This window comes from Mobula birostris, chromosome 4 (genome assembly GCF_030028105.1).
Source record: "Mobula birostris isolate sMobBir1 chromosome 4, sMobBir1.hap1, whole genome shotgun sequence".
NCBI classification, from domain to species: Eukaryota; Metazoa; Chordata; class Chondrichthyes; order Myliobatiformes; family Myliobatidae; genus Mobula; species Mobula birostris.
The window spans coordinates 201158369-201180004 of NC_092373.1; the positions used below are offsets into that span (position 1 = coordinate 201158369).

At 45.8% G+C, this 21636-nt stretch overlaps 1 protein-coding gene across 3 annotated transcripts in view; it reads right to left on the minus strand.

Moving 5' to 3' along the window:
* The window catches only part of LOC140196870 (protein O-GlcNAcase), a 105532-nt gene that overhangs the window by 47641 nt on the left and 36255 nt on the right, over positions 1-21636 (minus strand). For 2 of the 3 annotated variants that reach the window (XM_072256763.1, XM_072256765.1), the window contains 5 exons: positions 19054-19184; positions 16381-16552; positions 14366-14464; positions 12972-13253; positions 7261-7365 (listed from right to left, as the gene is read on the minus strand). In XM_072256763.1, the coding sequence (XP_072112864.1) occupies positions 7261-7365; positions 12972-13253; positions 14366-14464; positions 16381-16552; positions 19054-19184 (789 nt within the window). The remainder of the gene's footprint in view (positions 1-7260; positions 7366-12971; positions 13254-14365; positions 14465-16380; positions 16553-19053; positions 19185-21636) is intronic. The other variant, XM_072256764.1, reaches the window with a different exon arrangement.

Genomic DNA, 21636 nt, shown 5'->3' on the forward strand with positions numbered 1-21636 from the left:
TCTGCAAAAGCCCTTAGGATTTTCCTTCACCTCGTCTGCTAGAGCGACCTCATGCCTTCTTTTAGCCCTCCTGATTTCCTTCTTCAGTGTTCCTTTGCTTTACTCATACTCCTCAAGTAAGTAATTTGTTCCTACCTGCTTATGCCGGCAATGCACCCCCTTTTTTCCATAACCAAGACCTCAATACCCCTAGAAAAAAAATGTTCCCTTGCCTTTTATTCTGATAGGAACATACAAACTCTGTACTCTCAAAATTTCACATTTGAAGGCTTCCCACTTACCTTGTCAGAAAACAACCCCTCCCACTGAAGACTTGCCAGACCCTTTCTGATACCATCAAAATTGACCTTTCTCCAATTCAGACTGACCCCAAGGTGACAAGGTCCTATCCTTTTCCATTATTACTTTGAAACTAATGGCACTATGATCACTAGATACAAAGTGACCCCCTACACAAACTTCTATCACCTGCCCGGTCCCGTTCCTTAATAGGAGATCCAGTATGACACCTTCTCTAATTGGGACTTTATGCATTGATTCAGGAAACTTTGCTGAATATAACTGACAAACTCTTTCCCATTCAGCGTTTTTACAATATGGGAGCCCCAGTCAATATGTGGGAAGTTAAAAACACCTCCTATTACAACCTTATGTTTTTGCAATGGTCTGCAACCTATCTACAAGTTTGCGCCTCTAAATCTTGCAGACTGTTGGGTGGTCTATTATATATGGGATTTGTTAGTTATACCCATAAAGCCTCACTAGACGAGCTCTCCAGGCACTGAACATTTTCCCTGACTAGAAATGCCACCTCTCTGCCTTTAATCCCTCTATCCCTCTCACTTTGTCGTGACCTTGTCCCTGCCACCTCTCCCCCTCTAATCCTTCCCACTCTATCACATCTAAAACAACGGAATCCAGGTACATTGAACTGCCAGTCCTGCCCCTCCTGCAACCAAGTGTCACTAAAGCTAGAATGTCATAATTCCATTTGCCCTGGGCTCATCTACCTTTCTTACAATACCCCTTGCATTGAAATATACACAGCTCAAAAATTTAATCCCACCATCCCAACCTTTTGATTCCTGACCTTGTAGGTAGGCTTAACAACATCCTTCTCCCCAGCCACTCTACTATCTGTTCTTCCACCAACTCCACCCCTCCCAATCCCCATACAAGTCTGCAGGACAAGCTTTTAACTATAGGCCAGTTCTTTTAACAATATTAAACCAATTCCAACTCCAATTACATTCTTAAAGGTTTTTAAAGATTAGCTTTATTTGTCACATGTACATCAAGACATCGAAACATACAGTGAAGCAAGTCGTCTGCGTTTGATCAAACCAGCCAGTTCATGCTGGAGACAGCCTGCAAATGTTGCCACATTTCCAGCTCCAACATAGCATGTCCACAACTTACTAAACCGAACCCATACACGTCTGGAATGAGGGAGGAAATTGTGGAGCACCCAGAGAGAAACCACAAGGACATGGGGAGAATGTAAAAAAACTCCTTACAGGTAATGGTGGGAACTGAACTCCGATCTGTGCTGTAATAACATTACACTAACCACTGCACTATTGTGCGACCAGAAAACCCCTCCCCAACAGTACACTTTATTCTGTATTCTGATATTGTTTTACCTTGTTCTACCTCTATGTACAGTGGAATGATTTGATCTGTACAATTATGTTGAGTGCTGGGGTGGAGATACGTCTCTACCAAAGGAGGTATAAGGCACACCTTCCCTCCGCTAGCCTGCAAGTCACCCCTGGGCAAGGTGTAGAACCTGCTTAGCCCCCGCACACCCCCCCATACAGGGTCAAGTGAAGCCATGGGGGTAGGTGGTGGATGGTTGTACGAGCAGCTGGGGCATTTCACAAGCCCTGGTTATGTGACCACTGATACCGGCTGACAATTTCTGAAGAGTATTGATAATGGCTGGGGTCACGTGTCTTGCTAAGACATTGTCCAGAAGAGGGTAATGGAAAACCACTTCTGTAGTAAAATTTGCCAAGAACAATCCTAGTCATGGATAAGACCCTGATCGTCTATATCACACATAATGATGATGATGAACAATCTGCCAGACAAGCTTTTCACTGTATTTCAGTACAGGTGACAATAATGAAACAACTCCATTTCCAAACCCAGAACTCCCTTCCCAACAGTATGCTGTATTCTGTATCTTTATTGTTATTTTATTTATTTATTTAAAGATACAGCGCAGAACAGGCCTCATGACCCAACAACCGCCCACCAATTTAACACTACACTATGGCCTCGGAACCTTTTTTTATGGCATGGACCCCAACCATTAACCAAAAAGAGTCCGTGGCCCCCAGTTTGGGGACTCCTGCAGTTGACTAATCACAGGACAATTTACAATGACCAATTAACCTACTAACTCCCTCCTGGCACTTATCCGTGTAAGCGGAACAAGTGCTACACATGCCCTTACACTTCCTCCCTTACCACCATTCAGGGCCCCAAACAGTCCTCCTAGGTGAGGCAACACTTCACCTGTGAGTCGGCTGGGGTGATATACTGCGTCCGGTGCTCCGGATGTGGCCTTATATATATTGGCGAGACCCAACACAGACTGGGAGACCGCTTTGCTGAACACCTACGCTCTGTCCGCCAGAGAAAGCAGGATCTCCCAGTGGCCACACATTTTAATTCCACATCCCATTCCCATTCTGACATGTCTATCCACGACCTCCTCTACTGTAAAGATGAAGCCACACTCAGGTTGGAGGAACAACCCCTTATATTCCGTCTGGGTAGCCTCCAACCTGATGGCATGAACATTGACTTCTCTAACTTCCGCTAATGCCCCACCTCCCCCTCCTACCCCATCTGTTACTTATTTTTATACACACATTCTGTCCCTCTCAATATACCCCTTGCCCATCCTCTGGGTCCCCATCCCCCTTGTCTTTCTTCCCGGACCTCCTGTCCCATGATCCTCTCATATCCCTTTTGCCAATCACCTGTCCAGCTCTTGGCTCCATCCCTCCCCCTCCTGTCTTCTCCTATCATTTTGGATCTCCCCCTCCCCCTCCAACTTTCAAATCCCTTACTCACTCTTCCTTCAGTTAGTCCTGACGAAGGGTCTCGGCCTGAAACGTCGACTGCACCTCTTCCTAGAGATGCTGCCTGGCCTGCTGCGTTCACCAGCAACTTTTATGGTGTAACCTATTAACCAGTATGTTTTACTCTGTGCTACCTCAATGCACTGTGTAATGATCTGATCTGTATGAACAATATTCAAGAGAGGATTTTCACTTTTTCTTCGTACATGTGACAATAATAAACCGGTAACAATTCCAAACCTGGAACTCCCTTCCAACAGCACCCAAAGAGAACCTTCACCAGGACTGTACCGTGAGGGAACCTTCACCAGGACTGTACCGTGAGAGAACCTTCACCAGGACTGTACCGTGAGAGAACCTTTACCAGGACTGTACCCCGAGAGAACCTTCACCAGGACTGTACCGTGAGAGAACCTTCACCAGGACTGTACCGTGAGAGAATCTTCGCCAGGACTGTACCAGAGAGAACCTTCACCAGGACTGTACCCCGAGAAAACCTTCACCAGGACTGTACCATGAGAGATCCTTCACCAGGACTGTACCGTGAGAGAACCTTCACCAGGACTGTACCGTGAGAGAACCTTCACCAGGACTGTACCCCGAGAGAACCTTCACCAGGACTGTACTGTGAGAGAACCTTCGCCAAGAGTGTACCGTGTGAGAACCTTCACCAGGACTGTACCGTGAGAGAACTTTCACCAGGACTGTACCCCGAGAGAACCTTCACCAGGGCCGTACCCCGAGAGAACCTTCACCAGGACCGTACCCCGAGAGATCCTTCACCAGGACCGTACCCCGGGAGAACCTTCACCAGGACTGTACCGTGAGAGAATCTTCGCCAGGACTGTACCAGAGAGAACCTTCACCAGGACTGTACCATGAGGGAACCTTCACCAGGACTGTACCGTGAGAGATCCTTCACCAGGACTGTACCCGGAGAGAACCTTCAACAGGACTGTACCCTGGGAGAACCCTCACCAGGACTGTACCGTGAGGGAACCTTCACCAGGACTGTACCCCGAGAAAACCTTCACCAGGACTGTACCCCGAGAGATCCTTCACCAGGACCGTACCCTGAGAGATCCTTCACCAGGACTGTATCCTGAGAGAACCCTCACCAGGACAGTACCCCGAGGGAACCTTCACCAGGACTGTACCATGAGAGATCCTTCACCAGGACTGTACCCCGAGAGAACCTTCACCAGGACTGTACCCTGAGAGAACCTTCACCAGGACCGCACCGTGAGAGAACCTTCACCAGGACTGTACCATGAGAGATCCTTCACCAGGACTGTACCCCGAGAGAACCTTCACCAGGACTGTACCCTGAGAGATACTTCACCAGGACCGTACCGCAAGAGATCCTTCACCAGGATCGTACCCCGAGAGAACCTTCACCAGGACCGCACCGTGAGAGAACCTTCACCAGGACTGTACCGTGAGGGAACCTTCACCAGGACTGTACCATGAGAGATCCTTCACCAGGACTGTACCCCGAGAGAACCCTCACCAGGACTGTACCCAGAGGGAACCTTCGCCAGGACTGTATCATGAGAGAATCTTCACCAGGACTGTATCCCGAGAAATCCTTCACCAGGACTGTACCCCGAGAGAACCTTCAACAGGACTGTACCCTGGGAGAACCCTCACCAGAACTGTACCGTGAGGGAACCTTCACCAGGACTGTACCCTGAGAGATCCTTCACCAGTAACCGTACCCCAAGAGAACCTTCACCAGGACCGTACCCCGAGAGATCCTTCACCAGGACCATACCCCGAGAGATCCTTCACCAGGACCGTACCCCGAGAGAACCTTCGCCAGGACTGTATCGTGAGAGAACCTTCGCCAGGACTGTACCGTGAGAGATCCTTCACCAGGACTGTACCCCGAGAAAACCTTCACCAGGACTGTACCCCGAGAGATCCTTCACCAGGACCGTACCCTGAGAGATCCTTCACCAGGACTATATCCTGAAAGATCCTTCACCAGGACTGTACCCCGAGAGAACCTTCACCAGGACTGTACCCTGAGAGATCCTTCACCAGGACCGTACCGCAAGAGATCCTTCACCAGGATCGTACTCCGAGAGAACCTTCACCAGGACTGTACCGTGAGGGAACCTTCACCAGGACTGTACCATGAGAGATCCTTCACCAGGACTGTACCCCGAGAGAACCCTCACCAGGACTGTACCCAGAGGGAACCTTCACCAGGACTGTATCCCGAGAAATCCTTCACCAGGACTGTACCCCGAGAGAACCTTCACCAGGACTGTATCCTGAGAGAACCTTCACCAGGACTGTACCGTGAGAGAACCTTCGCCAGGGCTGTATCCTGAGAGAACCTTCACCAGGACTGTACCGTGAGAGAACCTTCACCAGGACTGTACCATGAGAGAACCTTCACCAGGACTGTACCATGTGGGAACCTTAACCAGGACTGTACCCCAAGAGATCCTTCACCAGGACCGTACCCTGAGAGAACCTTCACCAGGACCGTACCCCGAGAGATCCTTCACCAGGACCGTACCCCAAGAGATCCTTCACCAGGACTGTACCGTGAGAGAACCTTCACCAGGACTGTACCCCGAGAGAACCTTCACCAGGACTGTACCCCGAGGGAACCTTCACCAGGACTGTATCCCGAGAGAACCTTCACCAGGATTGTACCTCGAGAGAACCTTCACCAGGACTGTACCCCCAGGAATCCTTCACCAGGACTGTACCCCGAGAGAACCTTCACCAGGACTGTACCGTGAGAGAACCTTCGCCAGGACTGTACCCCGAGAGATCCTTCACCAGGACTGTACCATGAGAGAACCTTCGCCAGGACTGTACCCCGAGAGATCCTTCACCAGGACCGTACCCCAAGAGATCCTTCACCAGGACCGTACCCTGAGAGAACCTTCACCAGGACTGTATCCTGAGAGAACCTTCACCAGGACTGTACCGTGAGAGAACCTTCGCCAGGGCTGTATCCTGAGAGAACCTTCACCAGGACTGTACCGTGAGAGAACCTTCACCAGGACTGTACCATGAGAGAACCTTCACCAGGACTGTACCATGTGGGAACCTTAACCAGGACTGTACCCCAAGAGATCCTTCACCAGGACCGTACCCTGAGAGAACCTTCACCAGGACCGTACCCCGAGAGATCCTTCACCAGGACCGTACCCCAAGAGATCCTTCACCAGGACTGTACCGTGAGAGAACCTTCACCAGGACTGTACCCCGAGAGAACCTTCACCAGGACTGTACCCCGAGGGAACCTTCACCAGGACTGTATCCCGAGAGAACCTTCACCAGGATTGTACCTCGAGAGAACCTTCACCAGGACTGTACCCCCAGGAATCCTTCACCAGGACTGTACCCCGAGAGAACCTTCACCAGGACTGTACCGTGAGAGAACCTTCGCCAGGACTGTACCCCGAGAGATCCTTCACCAGGACTGTACCATGAGAGAACCTTCGCCAGGACTGTACCCCGAGAGATCCTTCACCAGGACCGTACCCCAAGAGATCCTTCACCAGGACCGTACCCTGAGAGAACCTTCACCAGGACTGTACCGTGAGGGAACCTTCACCAGGACTGTACCCCGAGAGAACCTTCACCAGGACTGTACCCCGAGAGAACCTTAACCAGGACTGTACCGTGAGGGAACCTTCACCAGGACTGTACCCCGAGAGAATCTTCACCAGGACTGTACCGTGAGGGAACCTTCACCAGGACTGTACCCTGAGGGAACCTTCACCAGGACTGTACCCTGAGGGAACCTTTAGCAGGACTGTACCCTGAGGGAACCTTCACCAGGACTGTACCGTGAGAGAACCTTTGCCAGGACTGTACCGTGAGGGAACCTTCACCAGGACTGTACCCCGAGAGAACCTTAACCAGGACTGTACCGTGAGGGAACCTTCACCAGGACTGTACCCCGAGAGAATCTTCACCAGGACTGTACCGTGAGGGAACCTTCACCAGGACTGTACCCTGAGGGAACCTTCAGCAGGACTGTACCCTGAGGGAACCTTCACCAGGACTGTACCCTGAGGGAACCTTCACCAGGACTGTACCGTGAGAGAACCTTTGCCAGGACAGTAGCAATTCACTGACATTTAATGATGGGTAATAATTACTAATAAGTTATAAAAGGCACAAACTCACTCACTTGGGAACAAAGGCCTGTTGACTTCTTTCACCCAGTCAGCCAGTGCCAATTTCAGAGCTTCATTGGGACAGTACGTCTGGCTGGTCTCAGCCCTCTCATCGGTATCTAAAAATAAAGTTAATAGTATCAGTTATAATCACAAGAGACTCTGCAGATACTGGAAATCCAGAGTAACATGCATAAAATGCTGGAGGAATTGGAGGAACCCCCTTGCTACCAACCATCCTTCCACAGTCAAAGCCACTTAGATCACATTTCTTCCCCACTCTGATGTTTCATCTGGAGGACTGAATCTCTTGACCATGTCTGTAAGCTTTACACGTCTGTATGCACTGAGTTGCCACCACATGATTGACTGATTAGATATTTGCATTAAAGAGCAGGTGTACAGGTGTTCCTAATAAAGTGGCCACTGAGTATTACAGTGTCACAGAGAAAGCTGCCTGGACTACTTAGCAACACACAAAAAATGCTGGTGGAACCCTGCAGATCAGGCAGCATCTATGGAAAAAAATAAAGAGTCAACATTTTGACTGAAACCCTTCAGCAGTCTGAAACGTCAACTATTTATTCCTTTCCATAGATGCTACCCAAACTTCAGAGTTACTCCAGTACTTTGTATGTATTACTAATGGTGTTAGTTATTTGTTGGAGACACCATCCCTCAAATCGGCTCCAAAATTCTTGTTCCACTCAAGCTCACTGCTCACATCATCCCCTGCAATCACCAAACCTACAAGGCATGTGGCTCATTGCAAACTGCAATTGATCTCAGTGATTCGCTGTCCCTCAAGTTTTGGTCGGAGTAAACAGTTGCAGAAACAACACCTTACGTTCCGTCTGGGTAGCCTCCAACCTGATGGCATGAACATTGACTTCTCTAACTTCCACTAATGCCCCACCTCCCCCTTGTACCCCATCTGTTATTTATATACACACATTCTTTCTCTCACTCTCCTTTTTCTCTCTCTGTCCCTCTGACTATACCCCTTGCCCATCCTCTGGGTTTTTCCCCCCTCCTCCCTCTTTTCCTTCTTTCTGGGCCTCCTGTCCCATGATCCTCTCATATCCCTTTTGCCAATCACCTGTCCAGCTCTTGGCTCCATCCCTCCCCTTCCTGTCTTCTCCTATCATTTTTGATCTCCCCCCTCCCCCTCCCACTTTCAAATCTCTTACTATCTCTTCCTTCAGTTAGTCCTGACGAAGGGTCTCGGCCTGAAACGTCGACTGTACCTCCTCCTAGAGATGCTGCCTGGCCTACTGCATTCACCAGCAACTTTGATGTGAGTTGCAACTTATCTTGTGTTTCCATAAATCAACGGAACGGTAGTGGTTAGCGTAGCATTATTACAGAGCCGGTGATCAGCGATCAGTAATAGGGGTTCGATTCCAGTTGCTGTCTGTACATTTCCCTGTGATCACGTGGGTTTCTTCTGCTGTTTCTTCCCACATTCCAAAGACATAGGAGTTAGGATTAGCAAGTTGTAGGAATGCTACGTTGGCGCCAGAAGCATGGCAACACTTGCGAGCTGCTCCCAGCACATCCTCGGACTGTGTCCATCCTTGGCGCAAATGATGCATTTCACTTTAAATTTTGATATACATGTGACAACTAAAGCTAATCTATTTAAACATTTCTCCTTCCCCAACTTTGATTACAGTTAGTGTTCTGGGATGGAACGCTTCAGCAATAGCGGGTGAATAAGCTGGGTTGGTTTGCCTCCAAGCAGTGAAGGCTTTCTTTATAACTCTGGAAATTATACCTTTTGACACCTACTTACTCTGTGAGAAAATCTGATAGTGGCTAGTTAACCTACCAGCACAGGTTGGGATGTGAAAGAAGACTGGAGCATACACGAGATACACAGAGAACGTGCAGACTACACACAGGTATCCAAAATTCAGGATCGAACCTGGGTCACTGGAGCTCAAACAGGTGGGCCACCATCTTGCCCTTTTTTTTGGTGATGTTTGTTCATGGAGTGGAGTGGATGGAGAATTTCAGTTGAGAGACACAGTACGGTAACAGTACAATGAGCTCACGCCATCCGATTACACCCATGTGGCCATTTAACCTACTAACCCGTACGTCTTTGCGATGTGGGAGGGAATGGGAGCACCCGGAGGAAACTATGGGGAGAATGTACAAACTCCTTACAGACAGCAGTGCGGACTGAAGCTGGGCCGCTCGCACTGTAAGAGCATTGCGCTAGCCGTGCTGCCCACTGAAGACCCACATTCATTTTAGGAATAGCATCTTTCTGTCCGTCATCAGATCTCTGAATGGTCCATGAACCCATGAAAACAACCAGTAGTTATATTTAATTAGGAATTTGATTTTTTTGTCACCAAAAACAGTTGCAGATTCCTACAGATGTACAGACTGCACAGGATCAAAGAAAGCTACCGAAAGTTATAAATTCAGTCAGGTCCATCTTGGGCACTAGCCTCCCCCCAACACCTCCAAAAGGCGATGCCTCTAAAAGGCGGCATCCATCAGTAAGGACCCACATCACCCAGGACCTGCCCTCTTCTCATTGCTACTATCAAGAAGAAGGTACAGGAGCCTGAAGACACACACTTAACATTTACAGGAACAGTAATGCATATATATATATATATATATATATACACACACTAATTTAATTTATAGTTTTTATTATCAATTGCAATGTAATGCTGCCACAATAAAACAAATTTCATGACATATGCTAGTGATATTAAATCTGATTCTGATTCCATTGAACTTTTGAACTATTTATTTATCTTTGTAACTTATAATCATTCTTTACATCTTGTACTAAACTGCTGCCGCAAAACAACAATTTTAGTGACATATATCAGTGCCAATAAACCTGATACTGATTATGTTTTAATTCAAACCAGGCCTGGGTTGCGTAGTGGCTAACATAACACTGTTACAGCGTCAATGACCCAGGGTTCAATTCCTGCTGCTGTCTGTAGGCGGTTTGAACATTCTCCCTGTGACTGTGTGGGATTCGTCCAAGTGCTCATGTTTCCTCCCACAATCCAAAGATATATTGATCACATGGGTAAAATTGGGGCAGCACAAGCCCAGTGGGCTGGAAGGATCTGTTACCCTACTGTAAGTCCCTACAAATCTAAATTTGGGGGTGGCACACTAGTGTAGCAGTTAGCATAATGTTATTACAGTGCTAGCAACCCGAGTTCAATTCCACCCTCTGTAAGGAGTCTGTCTGTTCTTCCAGTGAAGCTACCGGAGCAGCAAAGTGGCTTCAATGCTTAAAAGTTGAGCCTTTTCCAGGACCTCATTGTTGGTGACACGATCCTTCCTGCTGATGCCCATGATGGAGCGGAGAGAGCACTGATGGAAGCACTTGAGCAACCGGATTTGCTTACAGTACAAGACCTAGGCTTCAGAGCCATCTAGCAGTGCTGTGACGACAGCAGCCCTGTACAACAGCCCTGTGGACAGACACAGCTCGTGGTTCTTTCACACGTGTTTCTGGAGGTACCCAAAGGCACTGCTGGCTCTGGCAAGTCAATTACCAATGCCCCTTACTACCATAGCATCGTTGAAGGTAGGTGAACTGCTCAACTGTGGTGAGAGGGTGGTCATCAATGGTGATCCGAGGAGGGCTGTAAATGCCACGAAGAGCTTTCTGATGGAGGATCAATGTTTTCTTCAGACTGACTGTTAACCCGAAAGCCCTTGCAACAATGGTGAACTGAGTGACTGTAGCCTGTAGCATGTCCTCTGCATGTGTGAGAAGAGCACAGATATCCACATATAGTAGCAAAGACTGGTTTGATGGAAACAGCGTTGAAATTGGGAATCTGCTCCAGAAGAAACGCTCCTCCCATCAAGTCGTGCTGTCTAGATCTGATGACTAAGCAGCCAAGGCAGAATGCATGCAGCACCTCCAAGTCAGACTGAGACAGATGCAAAACAACTGGTGGACTGCCGTAGCAGAAAAAATGCAGAACTCTTCAGAAACCGGCAACACTCGAGCCTTCTATGAATCGCTGCGCATAGTGCATGGTCCAACTTGTCAGATTCAAGCCCCTCTATGCTCATCTGACGGTCCAGCCTGCTGACAAACAAGGAAGCCATTGTGAGGCAAGGGACAGAGCACTATGAGAGCCTTTCCAGGAATGACGGTCAACTACAAGAAGCATCCATTGAAATGATCCCCCAGCATGAGGTCAGGCTTAAGCTTGTTGAGTCTGGATGGGATCAAAGCTGCTAATTCCAACGTGAAATGCCATAAAGCCCCAGGCATTGATGGGATCCCAGCAGAAGCATACAAAATGGATGGTGACATTCTCCTGAGCAAACTCACAAACCTGTTCACACTCTGTTGGGAGAAATGTTCAGTCCCAAGTGACATGTGTGGCGCTGTAACTGTCTCTTTGTAACCGCGCCAGATACAGGAGAAGTCGTAAGCCGAACACAGGACTGTACGTGGTGTTTATTGACCTGACCAAGGCCTTTGATTTAGTCAGCTGCGATAGTTTTTGGAAGATCCTGTCAAAGCTCGGCTGTCCCCTGAAATTCCTCACCATCCTGTAGTAGCTCCTTGAAGGCCAAAGCGGTCAGGTTAAACATAACAACGACATGTCTGACCCATTCGCCATCAGTACCAACACGAAACAAGGCTATGTTTTGGCACCAATGCTCTTTTTCAATATGATGCTACGGGAAGCGAAAGAGATCGGCTCGGAGAGCATCTGCATTCAGTTCCGAACAGATGGAAAGATCTTCAAGCTCCACCATCTTCTCGCCCGAATAAAAATCATGCAAGACCCCCTTCTCAAAATACACATATGTCATCATATACTACCTTGAGATTCATTTTCTTGCAGGTATTCACAGTAAGTACAAAGAAACACAATAGAATCAACGAAAAACCACAAATAAATTGGACAAACAAGTATGTGCAAAAGACAATGAACTGTGCAAACACAAAAAAAAACAAAATAAATATCGAGAACGTGGGATGAAGAGTCCTTGAAAGTGAGTCCATAGGTTGTGGGAACAGGTTGTGTTGGGGTGAGTGAAGTTATCCCCTCTGTTCAAGTGCCTATTGGTTGAAGAGTAATAACTGTTCCTGAACCTGGTGGTGTGGGTATTGAGGCTCCTACAACTCCTACCTGATGGCAGCAGTAAGAAGAGAGCATGGCCTGGATGGTGGCAGTCCTTGATGATGGACATTGTTGTCCTACAACAGCGCTCCTTGGAGATGTGCTTGGTGGTGGGGAATGCTCTATTGGAATCTGTCTATATTTCCCACGGCCTCAATAAAGCAACTAGCATATTCAAAGACCCCCACCGCCTTAGACATTCTCTCTTCTTTCCTAATCCCATTAGGTAAAAGATACAAAAGCCTGAAAGCAGAAACCATTAGGCTCAAGGAGAGCTTCGATCTCACTGTTATGAATGAGCCTCTTGTGTCTTGAAGAAGAACTCTTGACCTCACAATCAATCTTACTACAGCCCTTGCACCTTACTGTTTACCTCCACTGCACTTTTTCTGTAAGTGTAATGCTTTATTTTACATTCTGTTATTGCTTTTCCTTTGTACTGCCTCAACATACTAATATTTTAGCAATGATCTGTATGGATAGCAGAGTTTTTCACTGTACCTCAGTGTACGTGTCAACACCAACCTCTCATTATAACCCAGCCTTGCCCTCCCTTTACAACCCGAGGAGCCCATGCCACGTACCTGACTCACTGGACCCTTCTGTCCTCAGGCCGCACTTGTACCAGGTGCCCAGCGTGTGGATAGGTATGTAATTGGCCTCCAGCTCACAGTTGGGATTGAGCAAGATGCCTCTCAGCTTGGAGACCAGGCTGGAAGGGCGTCCTTTGTACGGTCCCAGGAACACCCGACGCTGGGCATAGTCGTTGGCATGAAGGTTGTCCCAGATCAGCGGTCGACGTTTAATGACTTCTTCAACCTCCGACACCGATTCGGCAGAGATCTCCTTGGAGATAACTGTGCTGCCTAAAATACACAGAGATAAATACTGCTTATAATTAACTCAAGAGATTCTGCAGGTGCTGGAAACCATGAGCAACATACACAAAATGCTGGAGAAACTCAGCAGGTCAGACACCTGTGGAGGGGGACAAACTGTCAATGGTTCGGGTCGAGACCCTTGGAAAGGAAGGGGTAGAGTCCAAAATGAGAAGGTGGAGGGAGGGGAAGTTTTCTTGCAAAAATCCACCTGGGTGCTAATGCCCTGCTAAGGGATGGAATTTCCTTTCCTTAGAGTCGTAGAGCACTACAGCACAAAAACAAGCTCTTCCGACCATCTTGTCCATGTCAAATTGTTATGCTGCCTAGTCCCATCAACCTGCACCTGGAGCATAGCCCTCCCATTCATGCACTTAATCAAACTTTTCTTAAATTTTGGAATCAACCCTGCATCTACCACTTCCACTGGTGGAGCAGATTCGAGTCCACACTCATATCACTCTCTGAGTGAAGAAGTGCCCCTTAAATATTTCACCTTACACCTTTAACCTATAACCTCCAGTTCTAGTCTTACACAACCTCAGTAGAAAAAAATACAGCTTGCATTTACCCTATCTATACCCCTCACAATTTTGTATATCTCTGTCAAATCTCCCCTCATTCTTCCATGGTCCACTGAATAAAGCCCTAACTTATCCAATCTTTCCTTATAACCCAGGTGCTCAAGTCCTGGCAGAATCCTTGTAAATCGTATTGATATCTTTCTTGTAGGTAGGTGAGCAGAACTGCACACAATACTCCAAATTAGGTTTCACCGTCGTCTTATACAACTCCTGTACTCAGTGCCCTGATTTATGAAGGCCAATGTGCCGAAAGCTCTCTTTACGACTGTGTCTACCTGTGACGCCACTTTCAAGGAATTACAGAGCTATATTCCCAAATCCCTGTGTTTGACATTCCCAGATCCCTTCCCTTGCCTTTATGTTGCCAATTGCAATGTTTGGAGGTGGAAGAGCCTAGCAAGCCTTTAATTCAAGAGCAATAAGCAGGGGTTTTGGTAGAAATGTCTCTGTCCAGTGAATGGACAAGCACACAGAGCAGTGAAGCACTCAACCAGCTGTAGACACTCCAGCCCTCACCTGTCCAGATGACCCCAATGCCAGGGTGGAGGTTGTCTCCTATAATTTTCAGATAGTTGGACATCTTGAGACTTGGGTAGCACAAGGAACCACAATACTCTGAAAAACATCCCAACAGCCAGAGAAAACCAGTGAGAGGTTTGCTTACAAAGATTACTTTTTCCATTTTAACTGCACTAAAAGCCGTTACCAAAGCAACAATATTGGGTTCTGCTGGGAGTCTGAGAGAACAGGGCCAAGGACTGGAGGCCCAGGTGCAGCCTGGGATTGGTGGTGGTGGTGGTGTGTGTGTGTGTGTGTGTGTGTGTGTGTGTGTGTGTGTGTGTGTGTGTGTGTGTGTGTGTGTGTGTGTGTGTGTGTACATGAGAGAGAGAGAGAGACAGAGAGAAAGGGGTTTGTTTTGCTGTTGTTGTTTTGTTCGTTCTGTTGTTCTGCTAAACGTTGTTGGCGCCGGAATGTGTGGCAACACTTACTGGCACACCAAGTGCGTTGACTGTTAAAGCAAACGACACAATTAGCCGCATGTTTCGATGCACATGCGATAAATAAATCTGAAGCTGTTTATTTGGGTGGGTTCAGAGCTATCTGTCAACCAAAGCATAAAATACATGCAACAACGCCAGAGAAAAGGGGAAGAGATGGAAGAGGGTGACCCAGAATTCACAATCAGACCATAGTCACTTCTGTTAATTTTTATACTGCACAACAATTTTTCAGTCTGTTTTTCAGTTATGTGGAAGGATTGTCCCTCTACTTTACTCCCACCTAAACGGGCCATCACTGTGGGAGGTCTGTAATGCCACCCAGTTGACCCTGGCACTGAGCACTAGAACAGGTATCAATGAGTTGCCCAAAGAGATGTCCCATTTACCAGAGGTCTCTCACAGTAAATGTATTGTATGAATTTGAGAAAGCCTCGCAACCTGTGCACTACTATAATAACAAATTTCACAACATATGTCAGTGATAATAAACCTGATTCTGATGTCGACCTTGGTAAAGCAGCCAGCATACTCAAAGATCTCACCCACCAAGACGTTCTTTCTTCTTCCCCTTCATTGGGCAGAAGAAACAAAAGCCTGAAAGCACGTACCACCAGGCTCAAGGGCAGCTTCTATCCCACCGTTATCAGACTACTGAATAGTCCCCTAGTATGACAAGATGGAGTTTTGACTTCACGGTCTATCTCGTTATGGCTTTGCATCGTATTGTCTACCTGCAATGCATTGTCTCTGTAACTGTACACTTTATTCTACATTCTGTCCTTATTTTACTTTTTTCTACCTTGATGAACTTGAGGAACCATTATTACCCCTCAACCATCAGACCCTTGAACCAAAGCGGATAACTTCACTCAACTTCACTTGCCACATTATTGAAATATTCCCACAACAAAAAGACTCACATTCAAGGACTCTTCATCTCATGTTCTCAAAATTTTTGTTTATTTATTTATTGTTATTATTTCTTCTTTTGTATTTGCAGAGTTTGTTGTCGTCTGCATTCTGGTTGAACGCCCTAGTTGAGAGGTCTTTCATTGATTCTGTATAGTTATTATTTTATAGATTTGTTGAGTACCTCCACAAGAAAATGACCTTCAGGGTTGTACGTGCTGACCTATATGTACTTTGACAATAAATTTACTTTGAACTTTTGTAATGAAATAATCTGTATGGATGGCATTGAAACAGAGTTTTTCACTCTACCATGGTACATGGGATAATAATAAAGGATGTAGTCTGATTGACACTTTTAAACACCAGCTCAAAACCTAATTATTTAACCTTGCTTTTAACTGACATCTTTTTGCCTTTTATTTTCCTGTTTGCATTTTACCCAAATGTAAAGTACTTTGAACTACATCATCTGTATGAAAAGTGCTCTATCAATAAATTGTTACTCTTAATGAAACAATTTAAAAGGCCATCTTATCCTTGAACGGTGAGAGGAATTAAGAGTTGCAATCAGGTGAGAGAACTGTCAATGATTTTAATAAATACACAATTCTAACCTACCAGTAGGACAGAACAAGAAGACCGGAGGCTCCCCCAAGTACTGGTAGATCTCATTGGACACTGAGATCTGAGCATCGGCGAATGAGCTGAAGGCCTCTTTGTCGGTGGGGCACATGGTATGGTCGATGTCGTCGAACAGGATGGCGAAGGCCATGCAGCCAAACCCCTTGACCTGTGGTAGAGCAAAATGTTGTTTGAGAAGTCGGCAGGAGACCAGTGATGGGAGACCCAACGCTGGTAACATTTCCCTACAACTAGGGGTCTCCAGAGAATCTTTTAAACTTGGAGCGCAATGGTAATATAGTGGTTAGCGCAATGGAATTACAGCTCGGAACATTGGAGCTTGGAGTTCAATTCTGGTGTCCTTTGTAAGAAAGTCTGTATGTTCTTCCCTTAAATGCATGGGTTTTCTCCTGCAGTCCAAAGTCATACAAATTAGTAGGTTAATTGGTCATTGTAAACTGTCCTGTGATTAGGCTAGGGTTAAATTGGTGCCTTATTGTTATATAGACCATAAGACCATAAACTATAGGATCAGAATTAGGCCATTTGGTCCATTGAATCTGCTCCATTTTTCTCTCAGCCCCGATCTCCTGCCTTCTGGCCATATCCCTTCATGGCCTGATCAATCAACGATCTATCAACCTCTACCTTAAATATATCCAGTGACTTGGCCTCCATAGCTGTCCATGGCAATGAATTCCACAAATTCACCACCCTTTGGCTAAAGAAATTCCCCCTCATCTCCAGTCTAAATGGATTCTAAAAATAGGTGGGTTGCTGGGTCTGTGTCTCATTGGACCAGAAGGGGCCACTCCGCGTTGTATCTCTAAACAAATAAATAAGTGTTATCTGTTGTTTTGGGCACCTCACTTGTGCACTTAGCCTGTCAGGGTGGGCGCAGAGTGGATTGCCAAATTAGATATGCATGAGGCTTTTCCTATGGTACAATGGAGAGATTACTGCACCGTATCTTTGTGTGCTCTCTAGAATGGAGCTTGGAGACATGACTGTAAGCAAAGGCACGCACCATTCATTTATTTTTTATATATTTCTTACTGATAGTAATATTTCCAAAAACTCCCTTATAGAAAGTGATATAGTGCTATTAAAACAAACCTTCTCACCATTTTAAGTTTCTTTCTCAAGGCAGATAATCCGATCAACCATTCTAGTTATCCTTCCCAGCGCCCTCTATCTATTAACCCACCACCACCACCTCCAACACTGCACTGCACTTTATAACACTGTTACATTGTAAATACATAATGATATTTATTTATTTCTGTATGTTTTTCCATATCCAGCTTTTAAACTCCAACATTTTTACATATAATTCTTTATAATTGTTGAATGTTGTTTTTTGTTGCATGTTGCACCCTGACCAACACACCACAGTAAATTCCTAATACATGTGAATGTATATGGTGAATGAAGTTGATCCTTGATCTTTTTTCCTATTGCACTATATGAGTTGTGGGGTGGAAATACATATCTACCAAAAGAGGTCCTTCCCTCCACTGGCCTGGAGGTCACCCTTGGGCAAGGTGTTGCACCTGCTTAGTCCCCTGATCAGGATCATGTGAAACCATGGGAGCAGATGGTGGATGTTCATGTGAATAGCTTGTGCATGTCACAAGTCCTGGTTATACAACCACTGACACCAAGCAGATAATCTCTTAAGAGTACTGATGATGGATGGGATCACCCGTTTTGTAAAGACACTGCCCAGAAGAAGGCAATGGAAAACCACCTCTGGAGAAAAACATGCCAAGAATAATCATGGTCATGGAAAGTCCATGATCGCCCACGTCATACGATACGGCACATAGTGATGGTAACAACTGGTATATATGAAGGTGGGATCTCCAGGAGAGACAGGAATGATTCACTCACTCTGTATTACTATGTTATACCTTGTCCTACACTGTATTGTTGCCACAAAGAAACAAATTTCAGATTCAGATTCAGAAGAAACAGAAAATGGGCCTCATCAACTGGGAATGGTCAAGTCAAGTCAAGTTTATTGTCATTTAACTATACACATGCACACCGTCAAACGAGATGTTTCTCTGAACCAGGGTGTAAAGCACAGTAGTTCACATAACACATAATAACACAGGATAATGTCTACAGATGAATTACGTATAAATAAACAAAGTGCATAAGTTAAATATTGTAAGGTACTGAACAAATTAACGAGTGACACTTCAAATGTGATGCAGCGGGGAGTTAGAAACCTAATGGCTTGAGGAAACAAACTATTTCCCTTCCTGACCGTTTTTGTCTTTATGCATCAGAGACTCCTGCCTGATGGTAGAAAGTCAAAGAGGATGCTGGATGGATGGGTGGGATCCTTAATGATACTAAGGGATCTACATACACAGCCATCCTGATAAATGTCCCCGATTGATGGGAGGGAGACCCCTATGATCCTCTCAGCTGTTATCACAGTCCTTTGTAGGGACTTCAGGTCCGATGCTCGGCTGCTTCCGTACCAGATGGAGATGCAGCTTGTCAGGTGCTCCTATAAAATTCAGTTAAGATGGGGAGGGGGGAGGTAGCTTTGCTTGCCTCAATCTCCTTAGGAAGTGGAGGTGCTGCTGCACAATTGCTCTGTTAACTGAACCCCTGTTGGCCCGGGTTTCCGGTAGAGATCAATATTCACACTACCTGCCTCAGTTTCTGCTTCAGCAAGGCCAGGTCACACGAGCTGGAGAAGGTGATATCCTGTCCCGGTGAGATTGCATACACAAACTGAACTCCACAGTCCTGCGCACCCAACACCAAGGCTTTGAGTTGGGCTGTAAACGAAAGGGAAGAAAAAAGTTGAGAGCACAATAGTTGTCGAGACCAACAATTCATTAGCTAAGTGATAGTAACATGCTGGGGACGTGAGGTTACTGACAGGGGAAGGAAAAACACACTACTTTATAAACTCATAGAGTGAAACAACAACTTGAATGTGACAACTCTGTGGGATCGTGCATTGGCAGTCTATCAGTATCATCCCATTTACCCCAGCAACTGAGCTGCCGAGGACCCTCTCCACCACTCTCTTTTGGATAAGCTGTGAGTTGTCTGCACTACACTTTCCCTGTAACTGTAACACTTTAAGGACATAAGACATAAGAAAAGAATTACAGGTATGTCATTCAGCCCATCAACTCTGCTCTGCCATTCCAGTATGACAGATTTATTATCCCTCTCAACCCCATTCTCTTGCCTTCTCCCCATAACCTTTGATGCCCTGATTAATTTATATTTGTTCTGCATTCTGTTATTGTTTGCCCTTGTTCTACCTCTGTGCACTGAAGTAATGAAATGATCTGTATGGATGGTTTTAGATACTGATGTGTTTGATCCAGGGTTCTTCAGAAGTCAAGAATGAGGCAGAAAACTTGTCATTTATGATCGTTTATTAAGCACTACAAGAATGAAATGAGGAGAACAGAGATGGTAAGAGAGTGAGAAGGAGAAAGAATGACAAAAAGAACCAAAAAGAACAATGACAAAAAGACATCGAACCAGAATGATTTGGTCCTGTTATACCAATTTGCTAATTCTACTGCATTCCCATAGGTAACAAACATTCTATTCGGATTCTGTTTCTTAAATTAACCAATCAGATAACCCACATTCAAGCAATGTGATACCCGCCAGTGGAACCAAAAAGCTTCTGGAAAGACACAGAGGAACTGTGGCCACCAGGAAATACACTGAACAATTGGACATCCATACTGTAGGTAATTATACAAAAATACAAGCATAAGAAAGTTAACTACAAGAAAAATATCAATTATACAGTCCAATCTAACAATGGCATTGTTTTTCACTGTGTGCAGGATCTTTTCATGGTCCCCTCACCTTCAGTATCAATACTCACTGCAGTTTACTTATTTACTGAATTACTAACAAACTCCATAGAGAAAGTCCATGTTGGCTCCCATCAGTCCTATTCTCCCTCTCCCAAATTCCCTGAACTCCTCAACTTATTCTTACATTCCCTTTTGGTTCTTTTGCCAATTACCTGAACTGATGGGTAATTTACAGGCCTCCATAAAGCAGATGTGGAGAGGATGTTTCCTATGATGACAGAGGCTAAGACCAGAGGACACAACCTCAGAATAGAGGGACGTCCTTTTAGAATGGAGATAAGGAGGAATTCCTTTGGCCAGCGAATGGTTAAACTGTGAAATTCATTGCCAGAGATGGCTGTGGAGGCCAAGTCATTGGGTGTAGGAGTTGATAGATTCTTGATTAGTCAGGACATGAAGGGAGATGGGGAGGAGACAGGAGATTGGGGCTGACAGGGAAAATGGATCTGCCATAATGCAGATGGAGCAGACTTGATGGGCCAAATGGCCTAATTCTGCTCCCATATCTTATGGTCTTGCAGCAGTAATTGAACCTACCAATTGCACGTCTTTGGGATGCTCAAGGTTCAAAGTAAATTTACTATCATAGTACATATAGTCACCATATCCTACCCTGAAATTCTACTTACTTGCAGACATTCACATTAAATACAAAGAAATACAAAAGAATCTATGAAAAACTGCACACAATAAGATAGACATAGAAACATAGAAAAAACTACAGCACAATAAAGGCCCTTCGACCCACAATGCTGTGCCAAACATGTACTTACTGTAGAAATTACCTAGGGTTACCCATAGCCCTCTATTTTTCTAAGCTCCTTGTACCTATCCAGGAGTCTCTTAAAAGACCCTATCGTATTCGCCTCCACCACCATCACCTGCAGCCTATTCCACGCATCACCACTCTCTGCATAAAAAACTTACCCCTGACATCTCCTCTGTACCTACTCCCAAGGAATTTTAACCTTTGCCCTCTTGTGGCAGCCATTTCAGCCCTGGGAAAAAGCCTCTGACTATTCATATGATCAATGCCTCTCATCTTATTATACACCTCTAACAGGTCACCTCTCATCCTCCATCGCTCCAAGGAGAAAAGGCCAAGTTCACTCAATATGTTCTCATAAGGCATGCTCCCCAATCCAGGCAACATCCTTGTAAAATGTGCCAATGTGCAAACAATCAATGTGCAAAAGACAACAAACTGCAAGTACTAAAAGGAAAAAAGACTAACAAAAATAATAATAAATAAATAAGCAATAACTATTGAGAACACGAGATGAAGAGTCCTTGAAAGCGAGCCCATAGGTCGTGGGAACATTTCAGTGATGGGGTGAGTGTGGTTGAGTAAGGTTATCCCCACTGGTTCAGGAGCCTG